Below are 18,151 nucleotides of genomic sequence, written 5' to 3'. Positions count from 1 at the left end.
TCTCAGGGCTGAGGCTATAGCTCAGTTGGTAGAGTGCTTGCCTCACACGCACAAGGCCCTGGGATGGATCCCCAGCACCGCACACACAAAATAATAATAATAATTCTCATTATGACACAGTGGCTATATGATGTTAATGGAAAGTGTATTTTTCCCACTTTTTCAGAATTTTCTTTTCATGTCATTGTTTCACACCTTGGATAAAGAATGTAGAAAAATGAATCAAATTATCACAGCATATTCTCTTTTCTAAACTTAAAAACTAAAAGTCATTACTGTAGATATGTATCTTTCATTGTTTTTAATCTCGTCTAAATGACCTAACATTCAGATTAAATCAATGAAACAAGAATCACTGTTTAGGAACATGAAATTTAATTTATCTTGAGTAACTAGTTTATTAAGGAGACAAGTATTTATCTTTAAAAAGAGGAGAAAACATTCAAGTCATCTTTATGTGATATATATTAGGTTATACAAAGAGAAAGCTTGTTTACCTCTCCTATTTTTTATTGGTTGTCTTCTTAGGAGTAGGGATTGAACCCAGGGCCTTGCACATGCTAAATATGTGCTGCTGTTATACCCCCCAGCCTTTGGTTGTACCTCAGTAGTAGAATGCTTTTCTAGCATACATGAGGCTCTGGGTTCAATCCCTAGTATTATAAATAAAACTTAAAAAAGGAACTGGGGGCGCTGAGGTTGTGGCTCAGTGGTAAAGCCCTTGCCTAGCATGTGCGAGGCCCTGGGTTCGATCCTCAGCACCACTTAAAAATAAATAAATAAAATAAAGGTGTTATGCCAACTACAACTAAAAAATAAATATTAAAAAAGTGGGGGGGGGAGTGCAGTGGCCCACACCTATAATCCCAATGACTCAGGAGGCTGAGGCAGGAGGATCACAAGTTCAAAGCCAGCCTCAGCAACTTGGCAAGACCCTGCCTCAAAAAATTAAAAGGGTTGGGGAATGTAGCTCAGTGGTTAAGCACCCTTGGGTTCAATCCCTGGCACCTAAATAAATAAATAACAAAAGGACTCACGCATATTAAAAATAAATAAATAAATAAACACTTACTATGTTTTTAAGTATCTGAGGGTCATAAATCTGGAAGTTTCATAATTGTGTATTGCTTTATCCATCTAAGGTTAGAGTCAAGCTATTAGCCAGGGCTAACATCATCTGAAGACTCAGAGCTAGAGGATTCTCTTCCTAGTTCAGTTATGTGGTTGTTGGCAGCCTTAGTTCTTCCCCACATGGGTGTCTTCATAGAGTTGCTTGACATGACAACTAGCTTCTCCTGAAGTGATTGATCCAAAAGGGAAAGTGAATGATTGAGATGGAAGCCAAAGTCTTCTATAATTTAATCTTGGAGGAATCATACCATCACTTCTATCATATTGCCTTACATCTTTTTGCTTCCTGTGTCCAGAAAGATGAGCACAAGGTAGTTGGTATTGGCTTCTTTGCTATAGACTTCAATCTCCCTATTAGGAAGCTGATTTCTCTCTATTAAAGGAGTCAACAGACTTCTTTCTCAAGTTTCCTGCTTTCAACAAGATCCTCTGGTTATGCTTTAAGACCATGGAATACCCACCTCCAGTACAAAACATCAGCTATTGATTGTTTCTGTCCTACTGACAAGTGATTTAATTGAACAGTTTTGCTGAATGTGTCCCTATTTCCCTAACCAAGTTGTTTCTTCATCATAGGATACAGCTATGAGCAAACTATGGTTCAAACAAGATGATAAGTTTTTCTTGCCAAAGGCTTGTCTCAACTTTGAATTTTTCAGGTATGTAAGATGAATATAGCTATAAAGCTTCTAACGAGTTACATTTCTCTTAAGTTTTCTGTCATTTTTTATCATCTGTCTCTAAAAATAAAAAGAATTATAGTTATTTACCCTAGAAAGGAGAAGATATACTGTAAAAACCAAGATTATTAATTATTCTTCCTTTCCATTAATGAGTGTACCCTTTTACTGAAATGATCTGTATTAGCTGCTTTTAAGAGGACCTTCCTAGGGCTGAGGATGTGGCTCAAGCGGTAGTGCGCTCGCCTGGCATGCGTGCGGCTCGGGTTCGATCCTCAGCACCACATACAAACAAAGATGTTGTGTCCGCCAAAAACTAAAAAAAAAAATAAAATAAATATTAAAATTCTCTCTCTCTCTCTCTCTCTCTCTCTCTCTCTCTCTCTCTCTCCCTCTCCTCTCTCTTTAAAAAAAAAGAGAGAGGACCTTCCTAGCCTTCAGGATTTTGCAATCTGAAGAGGCTACAGACTTACCCAGAAAGTTACATAATTTGGGGTGTTTTTGTTGCTTTGGTTTTATATTTTTAGAACTTGCTCAGAAGAGGTAGTAGTTGCACAATGATCTTGAGTCCTTTCCTGTCCTTTCATTGTCTGGAGCTCTCTCTGTTCCTGGCTTGGGTACTTGTAAGTTATTTAATAAAAAGGAAGGTGTTTATTAAAATTTATGAATAATGTTTCTGTTGTCATTTCATCTGTTTCCTTTTATTTATTTGTATAGTAAAAACATTTATTTATTTGTATAGTTGAAATTTTACTTTGTGAATCTATACTTTATAACTTTACATTTCTAAAATTCATTGCTATGAGTTTGTGAAATAAACCTATCATGTACTGATGTTTAATATAATGATCAGCTTTTTATTAGTTTTTCATTATTTGAATGGTTAGACATGAAATTAAAGTGAGGTGCATTTATAAGTGTTTGGGGAAAAGAATCTGTAAAGAGAAAGTTAATATTCCATTAACAAATATGTTGAGATTGTAGGGATATACATATAAATAAAATAAAGGTGTTATGTCCAACATCAGATGCACATATTTTCTAGGATTGTGCTAATATTTTAAAATTTTAGGCCAGACCTGGCTATCAAATTATGGCTTACTATTGGTCAAAAGCATTACATAGTCTGCTTTTATTTTTTGATAGTTCAGAGTAATATTTTTGAGACTCTCAGCAGTTTTGTCACTTTTCTACTTGGCTGCTATGATTATGAGTATTTTCTTTAATTATTAATCTCTTTTGAGTGTCCTCTGGGTTGCCTAACACAATTCTTAAAAATGGAAATATCTGTGTCTCACAAATGTACCTATCTTGGTCTGGTCTTCCTAGAGGTAATCACTGTTGGGTTTTTTTGTACACTTAGTAGAAGTGTGTATGTGTGTGTCTGTCTGTGTATCCTTTTCATCTTTTTCAAAAATAATAGGATTATATTCTGTGTACTTAATTACACTTTTTAAAACCTGTATTTAAGTATATAGTATCTAATTACATTTTGTGTCTGTGGTACTGGGAATAGAACCCAGGGCCTGGCACATGCTAGGCAAATGCTCTACCACTGAGCTGCATCTCCAGCCTTTTTTATTTTATTTGAGGCAGAGTCTCACTTAACTGCCCTGATTGTCCTAGAATTTGCAGTCCTCCTGCTTGAGCCTCCCAGGTCACTGGAATTACAGGCCTGTGTCATCCCTTCTAGCCAAAATAATATATTTTAAAACTAACAAATGAACCAAAATTTACGTATTGCAATTGAATCATGTTGTATTTTAAGTTAGTTTAAGGCTTGCTTCAGTGCACTAGCACAGCTATTGTGGATGCAGCATTTTAAACACTTGTTAGAATCATATTCTGACCTCAATCACATGGCTTTGAGGTCCCAGACTTGGCTTTTCTGACTCTGCAGTTCCACCTAAAAAGTGCACAGTTGCCTATGGGGCTCAGTCACAGCCTCTCTTTGATTTTGTTTTTCTGAATCATGTTTTAAGTTTTTGAACTGTTTCACCTAAATAAGGAAATCTATCATTATATCATGTTTGAAAGAATTAAGTAGCAGGAGCTGAAGATGTAGTTCAATGTTACAGTGCTGGGTTCAACCCCAACATGGCAAAAAAAGGAGACAATTAAAAGTGGCAGAATATTCATTTAGGTTTTCCATTTGTAAAATTTTTGAATAGCTATAGAATATTCTCTTTGATTTTAATTCTCTAAACGGACAAGTATTTTACCTCTATTTTTGCTTTATTATCAGCTTTGATACAATTGTTGGCTTTACTATCAATACATCATATTGTGTTATATTTATCTATATTTACTGAGTTACATATTAAGTGAAATTTTAATTTGTTACTACACAAACTGAGCAGACACCTGCCTCAAGTCTGTGACTCCCTGTTTCTTCAGCCTGTAAGATTCTCCACCCGCTTCTCCAGATGTCCCCTTGGGCTTGCTCCCTTGCTTCCTGCAGGTCAAGACCTAGATGTCAAGTTATCAGAGTGGCCTATTAACCATCTTATATAAACTCATAGTCTTCCTTCCTGGCTGCCACCACCTTATCATTCCCTATTCCTCTTATTCAGTTTAATTTTTCTCCATAGCACTATTACCATATGTTGTATCAGGTTTGAATTTATTGTCTCCTCTGACCAGAGTGTAAGCTCTGTGAGGTCAGGGACTCTGCCTGATTTGTTCCTCCTCCATTCTCGGTGCCTGAAGAAGAGCCTGGCACTGTAGCAATATCTATGTATTGAATGAATTAATTTTTTACTTGCTTCTGATAAAGGTAAGCAGTGTCATAATCAAATGCATAGGTTGTTTGACTTGCATTTGAATCCCATCTTTGCTGCCACCAGCTCAGGTGACCTAACAACAAGTATGTTTCCTATCTGGGAAGTGAAGATTTTCTAATCTGGGAAATAAAAATTAGTTGATCTCCAGTTCTGTTTAGCTTTTGTATTCTATGATTATTTCTTCTCTTTCTCACTTAAATATTTTCCTATTTTAATATTTTCTCCTAATTCTAGCTCCAGTTATATGATAGAACTTGTCAATTATTCTACTGACAAGTGATTTTGGCTTTTTGATTTTGGGAAAAACTCAGGGATTAGTTTATGTTTTACAGTTCTTCTCAGTTTTTCTCTTTTAAGTTCATATAATTGTAGTATACAAATTTCTCCATCTTACATTCTTGTCGACCAAGGGTGTGACTTGCTTGGAGAGAGAGAGAGGGAACCTGCAAATGCTCTGTTAGCCTAAGGACAGGCATGTCTTGTGTCCCTTTCCCACTCTTACCTGCCTTGCATTTCTAATTTATCAGTTCTGCCACGCCACCTGGGGTAAACACTTCTTTTCTCCTCCTTCACTGCCACCAGGACACATACACATGGCATATTTCAGGCTTCTTTTTCAGAAATCATATATTTTTTTTCTCATGAGAAGAAGAAATAGACTCAAGAATTCAACCCTATCCTCGGGAAATTATATTAACTGATATGCAATTTCTTGATCCATCTCAAAAGTCCACATCAGAATGGGAAGTAATAAATCAGCTATTTTACTGTCAACGTTTTCTTCCAGCCCATTTGCTTATGTGGACCCCTTGCACTGTAACATGGCCTATTTGTACCTTGAGCTCCTCAAAGACTCACTCAACGAGTATGCATATGCAGCAGAGCTAGCAGGCTTGAGATATGACCTCCAAAATACCATCTATGGGATGTATGTAAGTACCCACGTCTTAGAGCCTTCCACTCATCAACATTTTTTTATATTGATTTGATGGAAGCATTTTTGATTGAGGGTATGAGTTTTATTTCTTTAAAAAAAATCTTTATACCTAATCATATTTTCTCATTTACTTTTTAAGTTAGCTCTTATAAGTATTCAGATATATATACCATTCATATTATACAGATTTTCCTTGGTTTTTTTCCTTTTTCTTTTTTTACATCTTTCATCAGATTGTCATATTTTTTTCCTCAAACAAAATTGGACTCTGGTATAGGTTTAGCTTTACCCATTCTGTATCTGAAGTCTTGATCTTCTGCAAGAGAATGAAGTCTCTTTGTAAAACATAAGGTTGGCCTGTACTATTTCCCTAGAAAACCAGATCATGAGGCTGCATATCCATACTCTTCGGTCATGTTTCTTCATATCATGCCACTGCTTGAGGTATCAAAGCATTTCTTTTGTTTTTCTTTTTGTTAGTCGCTACATTTATGCTGATCCTCTCCATTGCAACATGACATACCTGTTTATCAGGTTATTGAAGGATGATTTAAAAGAGTATACATATGCAGCACGCCTCTCAGGTTTGAGCTATGGCATTGCATCAGGAATGAATGCAATACTTGTAAGTAAAATGAAAACCAAAGAAAGGCACCACACCATTGAAACATTATATTCAGCTTGGAAAAACTATTAACTTCTGCATTTTTAAACAAGAAGATTGATGTTTTTTTTTTCCTTGCACCTTTTTAGTGATTGAAGAACTCAAATTAGTATTAGTTCCACTAATACATGATTTAATAATGCTTAGTGCATATTATGAACATATATGTGTGCTACATTTATTTGCATGTTCTTCTGCTTGAGATGTTTAACATACTAATCCTAAAAGCATGTTTTTCTTTCTATATATTTGATTATATTGCCATCTGAAGTAAAAGATATACATAGTTATTGTTGTGGTGCTTGAATTTTACTTAAGCTTTTTTTAGTTCCGTGGACAGTGATAGAAAGTTCCGGTGTTCAAACACACTTGAAATTTTATTTTGTAGCATGCATCATTAACTATTTTACATGTGTTTGTTTTTAAAGCATTATTATGTACATCCCAAGAAAAAATCAGATCTTCAGTAGTGTTTCTGATTTTTCCAACCTTGATTATATCTCAGTTCAAATTAACACCTTTTATGGCACATATTCATTTTTCATTTTTCTTGAAATTGTTTTCAGAAAACTAAAATTGGAGCATTTCTGAATACTCTTTCTAAAAAAATTCTCACACAAATGGTTTTAGGATTTTTAAAATTTTATTCATTTTTGCAGTGGCTTTTTTCCTTTACATATGTTTTCCAGTAGCTTTTGTTGAGTGTATAAGAATCTATGTGATCTAATTATGCTCAGAATCCACAGAAATTTTTAGATTTAGAGATCAAAATTAACTCCAAGTATAAAATTAATAATCAGTTTTCTAATTGTTGCTGTTAACATTTAGTGGTATATTTACATTAAAACAAATAATTTTTATTTATGATTTACAATTAGCTTTCTGCTAATTGTTAGTCTGGTTTCTACCAAGTATGATATGCTTTCAGTGGTCAGTGATCTTCACTCATGCTGAGACTCTTGACTATTATTCTTCTCAGGATAAAACTTTCATAAGTATTCTAGTTGCAGTGTGTCTTAAACTGCTGTGGATACTACTATATGAAAATATGGTAATAGCCATTCCCCATTCACTGCTTTCAAAGTGTTAGACTTTCAGAGATTACTGAAGTAAATTGTCCTAAGGCAAATTCTAACTGTCTCCTTCCTAAACATTTATTTTGACATCAGCTTTTGAGATATCAGCAGAACTTGTGAAGTAAGCAAATATTTAGAATTTGGGGTCCTTCTTGGGTAATATTGAGTGTAATATATCATTTGATCTGCCTGATTTCTCCAAAGGTGATTTTTTAAAAAATATACATTTATGTACTGTTTTGAGACTTGCCCAGTAGTTAGCTAGATGATAGTCCCCTATGATTTTTATCTTCTTACTAGCTATAAAAACTTTTAAGCCTACCATTCATTAGAAATTCTTTTTTAAAATAAAACTTAGGGGCTGGGGATAAAACTCAGTGGTAGAGTATGTGCCTAGCGTACATGAGGCCCTGGGCTCTATCTCCAGCACCAAAAAGGAAAGAAAAATAAAGGAAAAACACTTTCTGTGATTAAATTTGATATAATGAGAATATGATTTTGATGATTTAATGTGTGTTGCCATAGTTTGGCATCAGGTGAGTTTATCTACGGTGTTTAGGAAATGTGAAATTGTGTTTTTTGGCATTAGTTATTATAAAGATAACTAATGTTATCTTCTCAGTTTTAAATTATGAGAAGTTAAATTCTTTGAATGTCTTGTTTTTATTTCAGTATACCTGGATTTAGGATTTTTTTCTAAATGTGTAAAAATCAAGTTTAAGATGATTATGTCAAAGTTATTGGATAATTTTAGACTTTTAATATGCCAAACTCTTTCTATAGCTTTCAGTGAAAGGTTATAATGACAAGCAGCCAATTTTGCTAAAGAAGATCACTGAGAAAATGGCTACCTTTGAGATTGATAAAAAAAGATTTGAAATTATCAAAGAGGCGGTAAGTTTTCTGACTCATTTTTGTGCTTTTTTTAATTCATAAAGCTATTGCTATTTGGCATATTATGAAAATTTTTGATAAAGGAAGAGAGGAGTAAATGAAGCATTCATAATTCTGTTGCATTCATCTCACCTTATATTTGCTTAATCTATACCAGAAAGAAAGCTGAGTCTGGTGGACACCTGGCCCCCTTCTCTGTGGGCTTCAAGAGCTCATGCAGTTGCAGTACTGACTTTCAAAGAGAAGCAGCTAGTGGCATTCAGGGAGTTTCAGATGAACACATTTGAACAGACTGGGTTCTGCCTTACCACAGGAGCTTTGTCACATTAGGGCAGACTATTTAAGTTTGATATATCTTCCATTCAAATTCACCCCATTTTAGACCCAGTAATGAAAGTATGGGATGGATTGTTGCTTTCATAGCTAAACTGTGGTCTTCATTGTACATCATAAAAAAATTACTGTCTGTTATCAATTGAAGATCCAGAATATATCTATCCACGTTACTTGCTTACCAAGACTTTCGAAATGGCTGTATATATACTATCTAAGGATGCCAAAAAGACGAAGGCCCTGGAAACCAGAAATAACTTTCTGAGAGGTGAAAGATGTCTCATAGTGAAAGCATTTAGAGTACAAATCAGTTGCCAAGGGTAAAGGTGCCACCTTGACAATGAAAAAGCATGCTGGAGCCTGGGGCTGGAGCTCAGTAGCAGAGCACTTGCCTAGCATGTGTGAGGCACTGGGTTCGATCCTTAGCACCGCTACAAAAATAAGCAAATAAAGGCATAATGTCCGTTTACAACTATGATTTTTTTTTTAAGCATGTCAATTAGTTTAAGGATTAGAGAGGGTTATGCCCTATTCTTAAATATGTGACTTCAGGAGAAGAAAGAAGTAAATATTCCCACATGCCAGTAACACATAATTCATATAATGAGATTTATAAAATTCATGGATCCATATCTCCCTTCACTAGTATATGCGGTCTCTCAACAATTTCCGGGCTGAACAGCCTCACCAGCATGCCATGTACTACCTCCGCTTGCTGATGACTGAAGTGGCCTGGACTAAAGATGAGTTAAAAGAAGCCCTGGATGGTGAGACCCTTTTTGCTTAAAGCCTAATTAATGCTGTCTCGATTTTTTTTCTAAGATGTTTGTGGTTTATACTGGTATCAAGTGTTATGTTTTTTAATAATATAGTTCTGTTAACGCCAACTGTGAGCCAGGCATGATGGCGTGTGCCTGTAATCCCAGCGATTTGGGGGACTGAGGCAGAAGGATGGCAGGTTCAAGGCCAGTCTTAGCAATTTAGCGAGACCCTGAGCAATTTAGCAAGACCCTGTTTCAAAAAATAAAAAGGGCTGAGGGTGTAGCTCAACGGTAAAGTGCCCCTGGGTTTAATCCCCACTACCAAAAAAAAAAACCAAAAAAAAAAAAAAACTTGCCAGTGTTGTATGTTTTTCATAAAAACATTGGTGGTCTTTGAAGTAGCTTTTGCATTTGGCAGGTTAGCCACATTTGCTATTTTCAACCTGAATCTATACGGTTAATTATTACTGTTCTTAGCTTTCTGAACATGACTAAAATGCTCTGACAGCACTTTACCTTGTTAATATCAAACTTTTCAGAAAAGGGAAAAGACTGAGCTTGAAAGTCTTATCACATAGAAAGTATGCTCAGGCATTTTTTCCAAGCCCTGGCATCTTTAGATCTGTTAAGTTCAGTTAAAATTTTGGAAAATATATTAATGCCTAAAGAGTGGTCCTTGTTTTTTCCTAAAGATCTTCAATCTAATTCTCAGGGAGTTTGCTTGAAAGTCCTAAATTGTTTTAGAATTGTGATTATGTCTTCTTTTTATCCTTTTATTTGATGCCTAGTTTAATGTAATGCCTTCAGTGTGTCTATTGAATGGAATAAAATACTTTCAAAGTTGCTTTATTGGACAGACTGATTATATCATCCATTATTATTTATATTTTTCATTTCCATCATTACTTAATCTTTTCTGAATGCTCATTAATAAGAATTTTTAAATAATTCTTGGGGATGTGGCTCAAGTGGTAGCGTGCTCACCTACCATGCGTGAGGCACTGGGTTTGATTCTCAGCACCATGTAAAAATAAAATAAAGATATTGTGTCCACCTAAAACTAAAAAAAATAAATAAATATTAAAAACAAAAAATAGGGGCTGGGATTGTGGCTCAGCGGTAGAGCGCTCACCTAGCATGAGCGGGGCCCAGGTTCAATCCTCAGCAGCACATAAAAAAATAAAGGCATTGTGTTGTGTCCATCTACACCTAAAAAAAGTAAATATTTAAAAATAAAAATTAAAAATAATAATTCTTTTGCATTTTCAGCTAATTGTATTGTATCAGTGTTAATTTCTTAAGTTTGATCATCTATGGTGTTTAGGAAATGTGAAATTGTATTTTTTGGCATTAGTTATTATAAAGTTAGCTCATGCTATCTTCCTCAGTTTTAAATTATTTATGAGAAGTTAAATTCTTTGAATGTCTTGTTTTATTTTTTATTTCAGTATACCTGGATTTGGGATTTTTTTCTAAATGTGTAAAAATCAAGTTTAAGATGATTATGTCAAAGTTATTGGATAATTTTAGACTTTTAATATGCCAAACTCTTTCTGTAGCTTTCAGTGAAAGGTTATAATGACAAGCAGCCAATTTTGCTAGAGTGGTCCTGGTTTTTTCCTAAAGATCTTAAATCTAATTCTCAGGGAGTATTATGGTTAGGAAAGATGTTAACTAGTTAGGAGAAATTGGGTGAAGTGTATAATAAAGGAACTGTGTGGTATTTTTGCAAATCTTCTGTAAATCTTAAATTATCTCAAATACAAAGTTTTCTTATCTGCTTGCTTGGTTTTTGTATTTACACTTAAATGTAGATGTCAACATTTTTTATTCCTTTACAGATGTCACTCTTCCTCGCCTTAAGGCCTTCATACCTCAGCTTCTGTCACGGCTGCACATTGAGGCCCTTCTCCATGGAAACATAACAAAACAGGTGAGTGGTTGAGGTTTTAGTGGTCTGATGTGGACCACTGGAAGAAATTTTTTTCCTTTAGTCTATCTTAAGATTATTAACCAGCACAGTGATAAGCTCATTAGAGTTCACTCAATGAGTAGATGAGTAGAAAGATAATTCTTATCTACTCTGTGGAGGAAGATGAGAGAAGGCAAGGATGAGGTGGAAGACTATAGTTAACTGAAGACCTGCTTTCATTTCGTGCCTTGTGCAATCATAGGAGAAAATGGGAATAATTGCCTCTATTCTGTAGATTCACATAATGTGCATTCAAGTCCTGACCCTGCCAAATAATAAATATGTATGTAATCTTATGAAAATGTCTTAACTCTGCTCCGTTTACCTATCTATAAAAGTAGAGTTAGAGTTACCAGTTACATTGTGGGTTATAAGAATTAAATAGTACATGCCAAGCGCTGAGCACATGGAAAGCACAACAAAATTTCCATAGCAGTCTGTCTCAAGAGCCTTCACTCTCCACCACTCTGCAATACTGCCTCCAAAATAATATGCCCAAAGTCAGATTCCAGTAAGCGGTAGAGACAGGATTGTTGCCAAGGTTAGTTCCACGCACAACAAAACTTTATGCTCACCTTCTTTGCTTGGCTTTGACCCCAGGTGCGGCAGTCAAGGTCATTTATTAAGGACCAGCTCTCCATTACCAATTCCTCTTCAATTTGGGCAGTGTTTTTGTCCCCCAGCGTTGGCATCAGTGTTAATAATTGTGTGGGTCTCTGTTTCTCTTCATTACTACCATACTGACTGATAGATTCAACTTTTATCCATTTGAGTGGGATTCAAACCTATTTTTATGATAAACTAAGCTACTTTATTTTACAAGCATGTTTTCTTTTCTTTTCTTTTTTAATATTATAATAGACTGTCCAGTATACTCTTTTTATTTTCACAGACCAGATACATTTTTTTTTTTTGTAATGTGCTATGGCATCTTTTTCCCAGGCTGCATTAGGAATCATGCAAATGGTCGAAGACACCCTTATTGAATATGCTCACACCAAACCTCTTCTTCCAAGTCAGCTGGTTCGATATAGAGAAGTTCAGCTCCCTGACAGTAAGTGGAAATGTTAAAACTTTAGGTATTCGGGGCTGGGGATGTGGCTCAAGCGGTAGTACGCTTGCCTGGCATGCGTGCGGCCCGGGTTCGATCCTTAGCATCACATACAAAGAAAGACGTTGTGTCCGCCGAAAATTAAAAAATAAATATTAAAAATAAATAAATAAATAAAATAATATGAGTGATGATAGGTAGGTTGAATTCACTTTGATAATGATATATGATTTTATGACAAAGATCCCCTGGGATCCTTTACTTTTTATGGAAGTATGAGTAGAGAGATAATTCTTCCAGAAAATTCTCTGAAGGGGAGCCAAGGAGGTGAAATTGGAGGTGGGAGATGATTTTGAGAATGATACTAGCATTGACTGGTACTTGAGTATAGAAGAGTTAGGAATTAAATATATCACACTTAAAATATTGACTGGGAAGTATAAAATTTATTCATAGAAAGAAAAACTATTTCACCGGAAACCCATAATAATCTTTGGCAGAAAAGGTTTTAGTAAAGTTATAGGTGCAGGTAACATATTTATTATAAGAATATTTTCATAGCTGGGGGCTGGGGTTGTGGCTCAGTGGTAGAGTACTCACCTAACATGCATGAGGCACTGGGTTCGATCCTCAGTACCACATAAATGTAAAATGAAGATATTGTGTCCACCTAAAACTAAAAAATAAATATTAAAAAAAAGAATATTTTCATAACTGGGCACAGTAGCACACTCCCATAATCCCAGTGATTCAGGAGTCAGGCAGGAGAATCACAAGTCTGAGGCCAGCCTTGGAAATTTAGTGAGAACCTAGCTCAAAATAAAACTAAAATTGGGCTAGGGGTGTCACTCAGTTGTATGCTCCAGGTTAAATCCTCAATGCCACACATAAAAAAGAATGTTTTCTGGGGCTGGAGTTGTGGCTCAGCAGTGGAGCACTCGCTTAGCATGTGTGGGGTGCTGGATTCATTCCTCCGTGCCACGTAAAAATTAAAATAAAGGTATTATGTCCAACTACAACTAAAAAACAAAAGCAAAAAAAAAAAAAAGAATGTTTTCATAGGGATCAACATCAATAATTGATTTTATTCATGTATTTGGCTTTGCAACATTGGGTAACTTTTACATTAACAATGATTTTGTTTTGTTTTGTTTTCACTACTGAGGATTGAACCCAGGGGAACTTTGCCTCTAAGTTACATCCCCAGTTCTTTTTATTTTCAGACAGGGTCTTGCTGAATTGTTGAGACTGACCTCAACTTTGCAATCCTCTTGCCTCAGCCTTCCAAGTTGCTGAAATTATATGTATTGGCCACCACACCTGGCAACAATTGTCTATTTCATGTAAAAATACATTAACATTATTTAATATTGTTCCAGACTGTATCGTGAGAGGTATATTAGATCAAGAATGAGAGCATTGATGTTTCTTGGCTGCATTTTGTGGTATTTTCCCATTCATGCAGCATCTGTGCTTTTCTTCTCTCAGCTCTTTTATCCTCCTAAAATAGTGTTCCCCTCAGCCCCTTCTTCCCCATGGACCTTGTCTACACCCTACTCATTCTTCCAAAGTTATTATATAAACCACCTACTCCATTGTGTTAGCTTTTTGTCATTGACAAAATACCCAAGATAAACAACTTATAAAAAGAGTGGGTGGCCAGGTGGAGTGGAGCACTCCTATAATCCCAGTAGCTCAGGAGGTGAGGCAGGAGGATCTTGAGATCAAAGCCAGCCTCATCAAAAGCAAGGTGCTAAGCAACTCAGTGAGACCCTGTCTCTAAATAAAATACAAAATGAGGCTGAGAATGTAGCTCAGTGTTTTGAGTGCCCTTGAGTTCAATCCCTGATCTCCCACCACCACCAAAAAGAAGGAGGATGAGTGTATTTTGGCTCAAGTTTTGGAGGTTTCAGTCATGGCCTTTTACTTTGGGGCCTGTAATTGAGGCACTACATCAGGAAGCCTTCACCTCATGGCAGCCTGAGGAAGAGGAGAATGGGGTCCCAATATCCTCTTCTATGCTCCCAATAACCTGACTTCTTTCCACTAGACTCTGCCTCCCAAAAGGTTCTACTGCCTTCCAGTAGCAGCACCACAGGCCAGGGCCAAGCCTTCAATACATGAGCTTTTTGCAGCTTTTTTGCTGCTGTGTCTGACGGACCCAACCAGCACAATTGTAGAGGAGAAAAGGGCTCACAGTTTCAGTGGTCTTAGTCTATAGAAGGCTGGCTCCATTCCTCAGGGCTTCAGGTAGAACATCATGGCAGAAGAGTGTAACAGAGGGAAGGAGCTCACATTGTGATCAGGAAGCAGAGAGAGACTCTACTGGCCAGATACAAATATATACCCTATGGCCCTGCCCCTAGTGAACCACTTCCTCCAGCCATACCCTACCTGCCTCTAGCTTACCACCCAGTCAATCCTATCATGGATTAATTCACTGATTAGATTAAGGCTATAGCCCAATCATTTCTCCTCCAAACCTTGCTTTGTCTCATTTGTGAGCTTTTGGGGGCACCACAACTAAACCATAACTGGAGGCATTCAAGATCCAAACTATAACATCCACTAAACTTTTTCTAAGACTCTTATCTACAAGTAGTCACTTCTACTTTTAAACTCCTAACAGTTTTCTGAACCTATGTTTTAGCTACTCAGCATTTCTACTCTTGCATTTGGATTAAAGTGCACCACCAAGGGGCTGGGGCTGTAGCTCAATGGTAGAGCACCTGCTTTGCACATGTGAGGCCCTGGATTTGATCCTCAGCGAACATAAAAATGAATAAATAAAGACATTGTGTCCATCTACAACTAAATGAATGAATAAAAGTGCACCACCATCTTTTTATTAGACTATGCAGTCCTTAAAACTGAAGTCTGTCTCTGTCTCTAAATAGCTACACACTACCTCAGAATATCTTTGTTGAATGGGATATCTTGAGCATAGCTCTGCTCTTCTTCACGCCCAGTCATCATGAAGTTGTCAATCTTCTAGTTTGTTTCTCATTACAAATAGGGCAAAGAGGAAGAATCAAGATCTGTTTTTTAAGAGCCATAGCATTGGGGCTGGAATGCTGCTCAGTGGTAGAGTGTTTACTTACCTTGTGCAAGGTCCTAGGTTCATCCCAACACAAAAAAAGAAAGGTCTATAACATTTATCTTTAGGCAAACTGAGCCCAACTAAAAACAAAATTTCAAAGTGAATCTTTCATAATTCTTTCACTCTACTTTCTTCTTTTCTTAAATTTTTTTTTTGTAGTTGACAGAATGCCTTTATTTTATTTTTGTTAATTTGTATGTGGTGCTGAGGATTGAACCCAGTGCCTCATGCATACTAGGCAAGTGCTTTGCCACTAAGCTATAGCCCCAGCTCATCTTCTTTCTTTTTCTTCTCCTAGGACCCTGTCTTTTGGGCTCCACATTGCCTCAAGTCCCAAAATAGCCCAGTTTAATCCAGGCTCAGTGGCAGAAGCCTATAATCCCAGGTACTCAGGAGGCTGAGGCAGGAGGACTGCAGGGTGGAGCCCAACAAGGGGTAATTTAGCCCAACCATGTCTCAAAGGGCTGAAAGCATAACTGAGTGGTAGAACACTTGCCTATATTCAATACCCAGTACCCCCCACACACACACAAAAAAAACAGTTTACATCAATCATATTCTCAAAATGCCAGGTGTTAGGAAATTATTTCAATTTAGCCAAGTGATCAGATATGAATGCCTTAAATAATCCCTCATTTAACTCTCCATGGGAAAGCATTTATGGTTTAAAAATTAAAAGTTGCTAGGCACAGTAGCATACATCTGTAATTCCAGCAACTTGGAGGCTGAAGCAGGAGGATTACAAGTTCCAGGCCAGCCTCAGCAACTTAGCAAGTCCCTAAGCAACTTTGTGAGGTCGTGTTTCAAAACAAAAAATAAAAAGGACAGGGGATGTGGTTCAGTGGTAAAAAGAACCTCTGACTTCAATCCCCAGTATCAAAAAATAAAAATTAAAAAAGAAAAATTTTATGCACTGTGAAGGAGACATTTGTTATATAAATGAAAAGTCTGAAAATGGAAAGGGTAGGGTTTTACAGCTCAGATTCTCCTCCCTCTTCTGATAAGAATTTAGTGCTGCCATTTTATGATCAGAAAGTTACATATATTAATGGGTAAACATAGCATTGACTTTATTAAACCCTAAATTAATTTTTTAACCTGTTGCTCTCTTTTTGAAACTTCTAGGAGGATGGTTTGTTTATCAGCAGAGGAATGAAGTTCATAATAACTGTGGCATTGAGATATACTACCAAACAGACATGCAGAGCACCTCGGAGAACATGTTTCTAGAACTTTTCTGTCAGATTATCTCTGAGCCTTGTTTCAATACCCTGCGTACCAAGGAGCAGCTGGGTGAGAAGGAAGTGGGGTAATAGCAAGATACTATAGACCTTAACGAAAAACAGTTGTCCTCAGAAAACACTCTCCACATGTAGAAGAGAGACTTGTGAAAACCTTGTTGACAGAGAATTCACTTCTAAAAGATAAGCAAGCTGGGGATGTAGTTCAGTGGTAGAATGCTTGTCTTGTATGCACAGGATCCTGGGTTCTATCCCCAGCACCTCTGTATAAATAAGATAGATAAGCAGTCAATATCTTGTAGATATCAAAGCAATTCTTAATGAGATGACCCTGTATTTATATTACATACATGTCAATAAAGAAGACAATTCAGGTAGAGAGGAGAGAATGCTGAGGGCAGACTCAAGAGTAGCAAAATAGAAAGCAGCCCTTCAGAGGAGCTTGGATTCACCAAACAAGTTCCCTGAGGGCAGGTATTCTCTCTTATTCATCACTATATCCCAAACCTGGGACACATACAAGGTACTTGGAATGTATTTGCAAAATTTTAGGCACTGGTAAAAGTCTTAGACTTCCTGGCAGATTTAATAAATGAGTAAAGAAGTTCAAGAAGCCAAGCGCCATGAAGCATTCCTGTAATCCCAGTGGCTTGGGAGGCTGAGGCAGGAGGATCTTGAGTTCAAAGCCAGCCTCAGCAAAAGTGAGATGCTAAGCAACTCAGTGAAAGCCTTTTTCTAAGTAAAATACAAAATAGGACTGGAGATGTGGCTTAGTGGTCAAGTGCCCCTGAGTTCAGTCCCTGGTACTCTGCCCCACCCCCCCAAAAAAAAGTTCAAGAAGGCCCTTATTAATGGCAGAGGGGAACCAGTGAAAGAGGATTTGGTAAGTCTCTCTTGATACCTGTAATTTTTTTTTAAAACACCATGCTAGGAACTAGACAAATGGTTATGTTATGGATAGTCTTTAAAAAGAGTGTTCAAAGTATAAAAGCTCTGCTGAAGATAATGATTTCCTCAGAATTAGAGCCCAAACACAATGAAGTTGTCAGAGGTGCAGAACAGCAGAAGGAAGCAAGCCAAGAACTCAGAAAGTCCTTGAAGCACTGTGTTCATGGCATCACCAGATGCCAATGGAAGTATAACCTTTAGTTAGCCCAGTCTCTGTAGAGTTACAGTCTGAATAGAGTAGTTCCAGGAATGGATTATCTAACAAGAAATGCAGTGGTAGAGCCAGGTTCATATAAGGAACTTAGATACTAAAAGCAGATAACTGGGACAGTAGTTAGGGGTGAAAATGAGTACAGCATGTCATGGGAATGGGAATTACTTAAGCTTAGATTGAAGGGGATTAACTAACAAAAAGTGAGGAGGTGGAATGTGAGTTCAAATGATGAATGGGGTTGTTTGGAGATTTTTTTGTTTTGTTTTTCCCAAAGAAGAAAAAGTCATCTCCAACTTTCTAACTAGTCTTCAGTGAGCTCTTCTGTTCTGTCTTTAGAAACTGAGACTGTCTTAATATTTTTCCAAG

General features: G+C 36.7%; 1 protein-coding gene across 3 annotated transcripts in view; it reads left to right on the top strand.

The window, feature by feature from the left end:
- Nucleotides 1-18,151, top strand: part of IDE (insulin degrading enzyme) — a 94,488-nt gene that overhangs the window by 64,845 nt on the left and 11,492 nt on the right. For 2 of the 3 annotated variants that reach the window (XM_081268549.1, XM_081268551.1), the window contains 7 exons: nt 1,708-1,790; nt 5,382-5,526; nt 8,055-8,165; nt 9,145-9,265; nt 11,101-11,192; nt 12,174-12,285; nt 16,508-16,675. In XM_081268549.1, coding sequence (XP_081124675.1) covers nt 1,708-1,790; nt 5,382-5,526; nt 8,055-8,165; nt 9,145-9,265; nt 11,101-11,192; nt 12,174-12,285; nt 16,508-16,675 — 832 coding nt within the window. Of the gene's footprint in view, nt 1-1,707; nt 1,791-5,381; nt 5,527-6,011; nt 6,157-8,054; nt 8,166-9,144; nt 9,266-11,100; nt 11,193-12,173; nt 12,286-16,507; nt 16,676-18,151 lie in introns of all 3 variants that reach the window. The other variant, XM_081268550.1, reaches the window with a different exon arrangement.

The sequence above is a fragment of the Spermophilus citellus genome (genome assembly GCF_964194105.1).
Source record: "Spermophilus citellus genome assembly, chromosome: 15".
NCBI classification, from domain to species: Eukaryota; Metazoa; Chordata; class Mammalia; order Rodentia; family Sciuridae; genus Spermophilus; species Spermophilus citellus.
This window is presented reverse-complemented; position numbering and strand designations above follow the sequence as displayed.